Raw genomic sequence first — 9,551 nt, 5'->3', positions numbered from 1 at the left:
GTGACGCTCCCACCAGGAGCCTTCCCAGAGACAAGGGCAGCCGGCGGGGCCGGGGCACGGTTTGTGCCCGGGAGGTCAAGGGCAGGTCACAGACGCGGCCAGAAGAACACCAGGGAGAGCACGCGGCCAGGAGGACCGCGGGGTCTCCGGACCCCAGGGGAGCCCAACGCAGCCCCGCCCCACCCACGTCGTCCCGCCCCTCGCCCAATCCCTGAGCGAGCCCGCCGCGGCCAGGTCCCGCCCCCTCCCGCCATTCACCCAATCCCGGCGCGCCTCCGGCTCGCCGCTACGTCCCTGCGCGGCCTGAGGCGGGTCTGCGGACCAGGCGCGGGGAACATGGAGGCGCTGCTCAAGCGGGAGCTGGGCTACCGCTCCGTCAAGGCCGCCGGTCACTCGGGGGGCGGCTGCATTAGCCAAGGCCAGAGCTACGACACGGACAGAGGACGAGTGTTTGTAAAAGTGAACACCAAGGCGGAGGTCAGGGCCGTCGCGGGCGGGAGCGGGGCCGGGCTCTGGGGTCCGCGGGCCGGGGTCCGGGCTGGGGTCCGGCTCTGGCGTCCGGGTCCGTGTCAGGGTCTGCGGGTCGGGGTCCGTGGTCCATGTCCGGACGGGGGCGCGGTGGTGAGGAGACGGTCCGGCTCTGGGTCCGCGGGCCGGGGTCCGGCTCTGGCGTCGGTCCATGTCCGGGCTTGGCGGGGAGGGGATGGTCTGGGTTCGGAGGCCAGGGTCGTGGTCCGTGTCCGTGTTCAGAGCCCGCATCCGTGACCAGGGCCGGGCGCGGCCGTCCAGGCCCTGGCCGCGGATGCTCTCCGTGACTCCGCCCTGCGGCCGCTCGAACCCAGGCCTGTCCGCTCTTGACCCGGAGCCGCTGGACTCTGGATGGTCTTACCGCGGCCCCGGTGGTCACTGCTTTGAGAAAGTCCCTTCCGTTTGGAGCGAGGCCAGGTGGTCGAAGCCCTTTGTCCTGGGGTTTGTGTGCCCTTGCAGAAATGAAATCGCTTCTGAATACCGAAGATAATGCCCCGGCCTTGATTCCGCAGGCAGGTGGCCTTAAACACAATGGTGGAATTCTTGCGGGGGTGGGGCCTCCTCTGGCGCAGAGGCCACCTCTCCCTGGGTTTGCAGGTGCCCAAAGGGGCGCCAGAGCTCTTGGTCTCTTAAAGGGTTGGAGTCCCCTCAGGAGGGCCCCACCCCTGTGGCCCAGTCACTTCCCCAGGTCCCCCCAGTCCCATCGCACTGGGGGTTAGGAGCCAACCTGTGAGTTTTCCGGGGACACCAACATTCAGTCCGTTGTCGCCACCCTCTCCATTCTGTTTGTATCTGGACATTTTCTCAAGGGCTCCTGTGGAAAATAGGTGAGCCTCCCTGCTGAAGTTGAGCTTGCTCCAGCCTGTTGTCACTTCTTTACCGGTTTGAGTGGGTCGCTGGCATACCATTAGCTGGGGGGGTGGGGTGGGGGCAGGATGGCTCCGGCAGGCAGTGCCTTGTTTCAAACAGGGCTGAAAGCGCTGGCCCTGGTAGCAGGGCCTATGTGTACCTGTTACACACACTCAGCCCTTTTAGTCTCTCGTTGAAAATCATACTCGCAGAATCCCACCTGCCACCTGCAGAATGGCACTGTTCTCTCCAGACCAGCCTTCAGCCCTCTGCTCTGCAGAGATCGGCCGCGTGTCTCTGCACCTCCTGTACTGTCTACTGGAGTTTGGCGACTAATGGTCCTTCCAGACGCTCTTTAATGACAGGCTCCCCCAGGCGGTCTGGGTAGTGGTGGTACCCTTTTGTATCCCCCCCCACCCCCGCTGCCTAGTCTGGGTTCTTTTTCTCTTATGTGGCATCTGCCCTTTTCACGGCTGCATTTCTGCGTTTGTCAGCATTTGTAATAATTCAGAATCTGGTGTGGATTTCAGGGAACAAATACTTTCTGATGATTAAAATGGGACCACTCAGCACTGCTTCTTAAACATTGTTCTGCTCTTTTGATTCTTACTATTTTAACATTGGAGTCCTTTTCTTTTCGCCCAAGTCCCTTCTAATCCTTTGGTAGATGGTTTCAAACACATCTTTCAAGTTGGCCTTGGATTGTGCCATGTGAGTTATGCAGGTGGACTGACCATGCCCAGACCTTGGCTGGCTGTGTGGGAATAGACCCTGTTTATGCTTCCCTTTTAGGAGGTGCAGCTGTCTCCCCTTCAGACTTCCGTGGAAGACTGCCCGCGTGCTCTTCTGTTTTCCTTCTCATTCTCGGCTCAGTGACCCAGTCTCAGTGGCTTTTCCTCGTGGTGATGCCCTCCTGCCCTTTGCATGCGTGTGTGATTGGTCGCCCTCGTACTCCTCTCTGCAGCTCTGGGTCTTCTGTGGCACTGTAGCCCAGCGGGTGCTGACCTTTACCCCGACCTTTGCCCCCTGGCCCCCAACCCGGGAGGAACAGTGTTCTTGGGGTTGTTAGAAACTTGGTCCATGTGGCAGGGGCATGTCTGCGAGGGAGCCCTGCCTCCAGCAGGGTTCACAGACCCTTCATCACCTCTCCCTGCATTTGTTGTTTGTTTGTTTGTTTTGCTTTTTAGGCTGCACCTGCGGCATATGGAGGTGCCCAGGCGAGGGATCGAATGCAAGCTGCAGCTCCAGGCCTACAGCACAGCCACAGCCACCCCAGATCAGAGCTGTATCTGTGACCTACACCTCTGAGCGGGGCCAGGGATCGAACCCTCATCCTCGTGGATACTAGTCATGCTTGTTAGCACTGAGCCCCAGTGGGAACCCCTCCCTGCCTTTGTTAAACTAAAAAATAGTTTTATTCTATCCCTTACTTTACTCTGTACAGCCAGTGCTCTAGGACAAAGGAGAGCCAGGGCCCAGCTGTGTTCCTTTCTCTTCTAAGGAGAATGCCCTGAAAATTCTCGTTGAGACACAGCTCTTACCTTCGTTCTCAGTGAACTCACCTCTCCCAGGCAGTGTGAGGAGAACGAGTAGCAAGCGGTGGAAGTGGTGGAAAGGCATGCCGGAGGTATTGGCTGCTGACTCAGTTAATTTCGCGCAAGCCTGTGGAGTTGGTTCTGTTATGAGCCCCGCTCAGAGAGGAGGACACCAGGGTCCCAGCGGGAGGACCCGTGAGAGGAGAAGTGGGAGGATGCCCGCGGCCGCAGCGTTCCTCATGACGGCCAGCCGGAAGCCCCGCGTCCCCCGCGGGTGGACTGGACGGACTAGGGAGCCCTCCCAGCGAGCCTCGCGCAGCGCGGAGGGAGCGCTGACGGCTGCTGCACCGCCTCTGCAGATGGCAGAGCAGACAGGCAGCGTGCCGCGGGGGTGCCCGTGGGCAAGCTGACTGGGGGACTCAGGGCAGGGGCGAGCCTGCCTGGGCAAAAGGAGGGAGGAGGCTGCGGCGGAGGGGCTGCGGGAGGCCGTAAGCCAGGAGCAGGGCTGGGTGTGCCCCTGTCAGTGCCGGGGAGTGTGCGGGGCCGGAGCCGTGGGGCTGTCACATGCGACGCCAGCAGGGTCGCCAGCCTGGGGTCTTCCATGGTGGGCTTTGCCTTCCGAGAGTGTTGCTCGGGTGTGTGAGCAGAGAGCCCAGCGCGGAGGGACAAGGCTCCTAGGCCCGGAGATGGACACGGTGGTGGAGATGAACGGTTTCCGGGGCCAGGTAGGAGCACCGCCCCGGTGCTGCCCGGCTCCCGGCACGTGCAGAGGGGCCGCCTGTGCCGGGGGCACTGGCCTGTGGTCGCGGCGCTGTGCGGGGGAGCAGCTCTGCCCCAGCGTTCGTCCCTCCTGGGCAGAGTGGTCCGTGGCCGCGTGGGAACGTGCAGCGCTGAGCGCGCGCCGCCTCGGATTCGCCCGCAGCTTCCGGCCGTGGCGTAGAGTGTGCAGTCTGGGCGCCGCCGCGTCCGCTTGCGGGGCTGGGGGAGGCGCGACCGCACAGAGCCCTGCTCCTCTCCTCCCCTCCCCGTCACTTTTCCGACAGGCCAGAAGGATGTTTGAAGGCGAGCTGGCAAGTTTAACCGCCATCCTAAAGACGGGCACAGTGAGGGTGCCCAAGCCCATCAAAGTCCTGGACGCCCCCGGGGGCGGCAGCCTGCTGGTGATGGAGCATCTGGACATGCGCTCCCTCGGCAGGTGCGTCTTGGCCCCTCCCCTGCTGTGGCTCCCTCCCGGTGAGGGGGACACCTGCGTTTGGGGGTGTAGTTGCAGGATGTGATAGAAGGAACTGTAGGCCCACACCTCCTGGATTCCGCAGGCTGTGTGGCACCTGCTCTGGGAGCCAGAGGCCAGCAGGAGAGGAAAGGGCCCGGCCCCGACCCTCTTGCTCCCCCAGAGCTGACTCTGTCCTCGCTGTCTCACCTCCTTCCCGTTGCCCCAGACCTTTCAGAGGGAGCTGGGTCCCCATTTGCGTCACACGCTTAGTCGCTGCCTTCTTGTCTCACAGTCATGCCGCCACGCTTGGAGTCCAGCTGGCAGACCTACACCTGGACAACAAGAGGCTTGGAGAGACTCTGCAGAAGGAGGCCGGCACCGTGGGTACGGGGGGCCCTGAGGGACCCCCTGCAGGAAGACCTCTGCCATTGTGGGGGTGGGGTCACACTGCTGCAGGAAAGGAATGGGACCCCATGCCTGCACGTTTGGGGTGCAGTGAACACAGCGAATACGAGAGTGTTGTATTGAAAATACATTCGAGGAGGTTCCCGTCGAGGCTCAGCAGTAACCACCCAAGTAGCATCCATGAGGATGTGGATTCGATCCCTGGCCTCGCTCAGTGGGTTAAGGATCCAGCATTGTCATGACCTGTGGTGTGATTTGCAGACGTGGCTTGGATCTGGCGTTGCTGGGGCTGTGGTATATTTAGGCCAGAAGCTGTAGCTCTGATTTGACCCCTGGTCTGGGAATTTCCATATGCTGCAGGTGCGGCCATAAAAAGCAAAAAAAGAAAGAAAGAAAGAAAATGCATTTGAAGACAGGAAATATTTCCTTTTTTTTTTTTGTCTCTTGTCTTTTTAGAGCCACTCCCTTGGCATATGGAGGTTCCCAGGCTAGGGTCTAATCGGAACTGCGCCTGCGACCTACACCACAGCTCACAGCAATGCCAGACCCTTAACCCACTAAGCGAGGCCAGGGATCGAACCCGCAACGTCACGGTTCTTAGTTGGGTTCATTTCCGCTGCTCCACACGGGAATTCCATATGATGGGATTTTGAGTTAAGGAAATATTTCCTGTCTTGGAGTTCCCGTCGTGGCGCAGCAGAAACGAACCCGACTCAGAACCATGAGGTTGCAGGTTCGATCCCTGGCATCGCTCAGTGGATTAAGGATTGGGTGTTGCTGTGGCTGTGGTGTAGGCCGGCAGCAACAGCTCCAATTAGACCCCAGCCTGGGAACCTCCATAAACTGTGGGTGCTGCCCCCCAAAAGAAGAAAAGACAAAGGACAAAATCCCATCATATTATCACGTTATGGTTCCTTTGCTTTCTTGCCACCAGAGTAAAGCCTGTCGCGGTTTCTCGGCCTTTCTGTGCTGAGCCTTTTCTTAAGAATAGTCGTGCGTGAGGCTGAGAGCGATGCTGTGCCGTCTGACCTTTGTAGGGCTTGCTGTGACTTAGCGCCGAGGCGTCTTCCATTCTCTGACCTCAGTTGTCCTGGTGTGGCCCATGTGTGACCCCCAGGCAGAGTAGCTGGCACACCCGGGCCGGCCGGCCGGCTGGCCGAGAGTCGGCCGTGCTGGAGGGACGTGGCCTCGCCCCTCCCACCCGCTAGTAGTTCATCCTGTGGGATTTGCTCTGAGCTCGGGGGCTGCAGGAGTGAGCACAGCACGTGTCTTCCGCAAGTGGCAGTGGCAGTGCAGATGGGTCCTGGGGGGTGCTCTCCTTCCTCTTCCAGCTGAGGACACAGCTGGAGAGGCCACGCCGAGGCCAGGCCCCCACGCGTCTCCGAGCTCCGGGCTGGCCCCTGAGGGACCGTCATCTCTGTCCTGTCCTTTTGCTTGCAAGGGAAAGGAGGCGGGCAGGTGGAGCGGCCCTTTGTCGACCAGTTTGGGTTTGACGTGGTGACCTGCTGCGGGTACCTCCCCCAGGTGAGCAAACCGGCCAGAACCCGCTGGGAAGCACAGCCTCGCTCTTTGTCTCTTTGCTGATTTTAAGAGTACCCACCTCACGTGCAGGTAAGCTTAGGGGGGCAGAGAAGGCCCCACAGGTCGGGATGCTGGATGTCAAGTTGGGTGAAAACGAGGCGGTTAAACAAGGTTTTGTGGGAAACTCCCAGAGGCAGCATCCTGACAAGGGGCTGTGCCTTTGAGCTGCGTCACTGGGGTTGGCTGTCCTGCGGGTGCAGCCTGGGGGCCCAGTGGGCAGGACAGCGGCTCCACTCTCCGAGGAAAGGCAGGTGGTTGGTGGGGGGGGGCACCCTGGGTAACCCGAGGGCCACAGTCCACACGCTTCAGCTCTGGGGTTGTTGTGGGAGGTTGTTCGGGGAACCTGCCGGTTCTAGCACGTCCTGCAGACCCCAGGCCGCCTGGTCAGCTCCACCCCTGCACACCGGTCTCTGCAGCGGCGCCTCTAGGGACCAGCCCTCCCCCCTTGACCCTGGCTCTTTTTTCTGTCCGAAAGGTGAATGACTGGCAGAGTGACTGGGTCACATTCTATGCCCGGCAGCGCATTCAGCCCCAGATGGAGCTGTTGGAGCAGGGGTCTGGGGACAGGGAGGCCCGCGAGCTCTGGGCCGCCCTGCAGGTGAGTGTGGCCCCCTGCCCGCGCCCACCCTGTGCAGCAGGCCTGCGGGAGGCACTGAGGCCAGTGTAGCCACCTGGGCCTGGGTGGGGGACGGTGTGACTTTGGGGCTCTGTGCCAGTCCCCCGCCCCGGGCCCGGGCGCCACACCTGGCAAAGCATCTGTGTCCTTCCCACGTCCCGGTCACGTCACTGAGGCTGCCTCCCCTGCAGTTGAAGATCCCGGACCTGTTCCGAGACCTGGACATCGTCCCGGCCCTGCTCCACGGAGACCTCTGGGGGGGAAACGTGGCGGAGGACCCCTCCGGGCCGGTCATTTTTGACCCTGCCTCCTTCTACGGTCACTCGGAGTACGAGCTGGCCATCGCCGGCATGTTCGGGGGCTTCAGCGGCGCCTTCTACTCCGCCTACCACGGCAGGGTCCCCAAGGCCCCCGGCTTCGAGAGGCGCCATCAGCTCTATCAGCTGTTCCACTACCTGAACCACTGGAACCACTTTGGGGCGGGGTACAGGGGCTCCTCCCTCAGCATCATGCGGAACCTCATCAGATGAGCCCGCGCTCTCGGGAGGGGCCGGGTTCCGTCACCAGATCCCCGCCCCGACACCCCTCCTTCCTCCTTGGCCTCCCCTGGGCATCCTGCTTCACACCCTGGAGCAGCTCAGACCAGCTTTCCAGGCCCTGTCAGCACCTCGGGGGAAAAAAGGCTTTTTTGCCCTGCAGTTAGACTTTAAACTGCTCGATAAAAAAGATAAAACTGCCCTAGAAACTGGATGTGAGCTGGGGACCCTGGGGGGCTGCATCCAGCCTGCAGCTGCCCCCGAGGGAGGTAGCCCGTGGGCCCAGGTCACCTTCCCTTCTCCGTCACCTCTGGGCCTGCCGTGGGCTGGGCAGGTGCGGGCAGGCGGGCAGTGAGCACACCGCTGGCCTCAGTGTCCCTGGCCATGTGAGGCGCCGGTGGGCGAGTGCCGTTAGTGGCCCGTCGACTGCCAGTTCCTGAGGCCCGTGGAGTCTGGTCTCTTTGCATCGTGGGAACCAGCGCTGACCTGGTCTTCCGCCCTCGGTCTGGCGGTGACGAGAGGTCTCCATGAATGGCTTCCACGTCCCTTTGGGCAAAACTGAGTAAGTTTTCAGTGGTTTCAGTGACGCGTGAGACTGTACTTCCCTTGTTTATTATAGCTCCTTGCCAGGGAACTTTGTGATACGTGGTGACAATAAACAGGTACTGCTATGGCTTCTGAAAAGCACACTCCTTCCTGGGCTTCATTCCGTAAGCGAGAAATTCGGAGCTTGGGGGCGGGTAAGTGTGGCCTGAGGACTTGCTGCTGCTCAACAGGGCCCAGGCCACCTGCTGTCCTCGGCCCCTGCTGAGACGGGCTTGGCGTAAAGGGAGGTTGAGGGTCACTGTCAAGTTGTGCCTAAGTTGCAGGGGAAGGAGCAGCGCCCCACCCGCTTGGAGGTCAGGTGTCTCCTGGGACGGGGGGGTGGCCGAGAGGACGCCTTCAAGTCTGCCCCTCGTCTGCTGTTTTTTCCTCCTTGTGGATCCGGCCCTCGGTGGATTGAGCAGCAGAAAGGACACCTTCAGAGCCTGGCTTTTGTGGGAGGGACAGAGGACTGTGACTCTTTTTATCATTTTACTTACGACTTTTTTTTTTTTTGGTCTTTCTAGGGCCACAGCCCCGACATATGGAAGTTCCCAGGCTAGGGGTTGAATCGGAGCTGCCGGTCTACACCACAGCCATAGCAACGCGGGATCTGAGCTGAGTCTGACCTGCACGACAGCTCACAGCAATGCCGGATCTTTAACCCAGTGAGCGAGGCCAGGGGTGGAACCTCGTCCTCATGGATAGTAGTCGGGTTCGTTACTGCTGAGCCACAGCGGGAACTCGCTGACCTCTGTTTGTTACTCTCATTTTCTGATGTTGCTTTATTGTGGCGGCGGCCACATGAAAAATAAATGAAATGTGTCCACCCACAAAGGGTGTCTGGTGGAGGATGGGCAGCAAGGATGACTCTGTTGGCAGAAATTTCTCAACTGCGTGCCCAGCAGGGCACCTGCCGTGAAACCTCTGTGAAATCCAGGCCTGGACCAACCCCAGCCTGGGCCAGGAGGTGTGGTGGGGGGAGACCTGTCCCTGCCCAGCAGCTGTCCCTGGCCCAGGAAAACACCACGCCGAGGCCCCCTTCCTCTCTGCCCACCCAGCGCCTGTTGTCCAAAGACAAGAGCTTGCGATTGTCCGAGCTTCAGACCTAATCATTCTTGGACCCTGGTTGCCAGGGTTTAGTGTCCCTCCTCTGACCCTAAGGCTCCTGACGACTGTCTCTGAGGACAGAGCCCCCCCCCCCCCCCAGCTTTGCACTTGTGCTGCTGTTGCAACCCAGACCCTGTTCCCAGGGTGATTGTGGTTCGGGCGGTGGCCAGGCCCGAGGTCTCCCCAGAGAATATTCTGGGACGGGACCTTCAGGGAAGTGCAGCCGGAGCCCCTGCGCTGGAGGGTGGAGGAGGAGGGGGCCAGGCCCACGCGGGGGGGGGGGGGGTCTCTCGAGGGAGAGGCGCTTAAAGGGAGGGGCCCGATTCCCGTCCGCGGTTCACGCGTCCTTGCTCGGCTTGCTGACCCACCTCTGAAGTGGTGGGGACATTCAGCTAATTCAGCCGGGCCCTGGGGCGAGCTCTGGGCACAGCTGGGCTCGTGGTCCCTCAGCCCCGAGATGCTGCAGTCCTCTTCTTACTGAAGCTGGAAAGGCATCAAGACGTCTCCTTAGCCGCTACTGCCAGGTGGCCACCGTCCCGCAAAAGGCAGGCTTTAGACAACGAAAGTCTGTAGCTTTCCACCCACAGCCGCTCGCT

The 9,551-nt window shown here is 61.0% G+C and overlaps 1 protein-coding gene across 7 annotated transcripts; it reads left to right on the top strand.

Annotated features, from left to right (window-relative positions):
* The first annotated feature begins 310 nt into the window (after positions 1 to 310).
* Positions 311 to 7,947, top strand: FN3KRP (fructosamine 3 kinase related protein). 7 transcript variants are annotated; one of them, XR_014820496.1, is made up of 6 exons: positions 311 to 477; positions 3,956 to 4,107; positions 4,418 to 4,509; positions 6,055 to 6,141; positions 6,587 to 6,709; positions 6,919 to 7,947. XR_014820496.1 is itself a non-coding variant. In XM_084983182.1 (6 exons), the coding sequence occupies exons 2-6, from the start codon at positions 3,965 to 3,967 to the stop codon at positions 7,255 to 7,257; spliced, it is 780 nt and encodes a 259-aa protein (XP_084839308.1). In that variant the 5' UTR covers positions 311 to 477; positions 3,961 to 3,964; the 3' UTR covers positions 7,258 to 7,947. The 7 variants fall into 7 exon arrangements, 3 of the variants coding, with proteins under 3 accessions (XP_084839308.1, XP_003131177.3, XP_084839307.1); XR_014820495.1 differs by having other exon boundaries at positions 5,972 to 6,141; XR_014820494.1 differs by having other exon boundaries at positions 2,170 to 4,107.
* Positions 7,948 to 9,551: the final 1,604 nt, after the last annotated feature.

The sequence above is a fragment of the Sus scrofa genome, chromosome 12 (assembly GCF_054392235.1).
Source record: "Sus scrofa isolate SSC_HxYL_T2T_F1_AM1 chromosome 12, Sscrofa_HxYL_maternal_Yorkshire_Landrace_v2.0, whole genome shotgun sequence".
Classification (NCBI taxonomy): Eukaryota; Metazoa; Chordata; class Mammalia; order Artiodactyla; family Suidae; genus Sus; species Sus scrofa.
The sequence above is the reverse complement of the archived record's forward strand: the minus strand, read 5'-3'. Positions and strand labels throughout refer to the sequence as shown.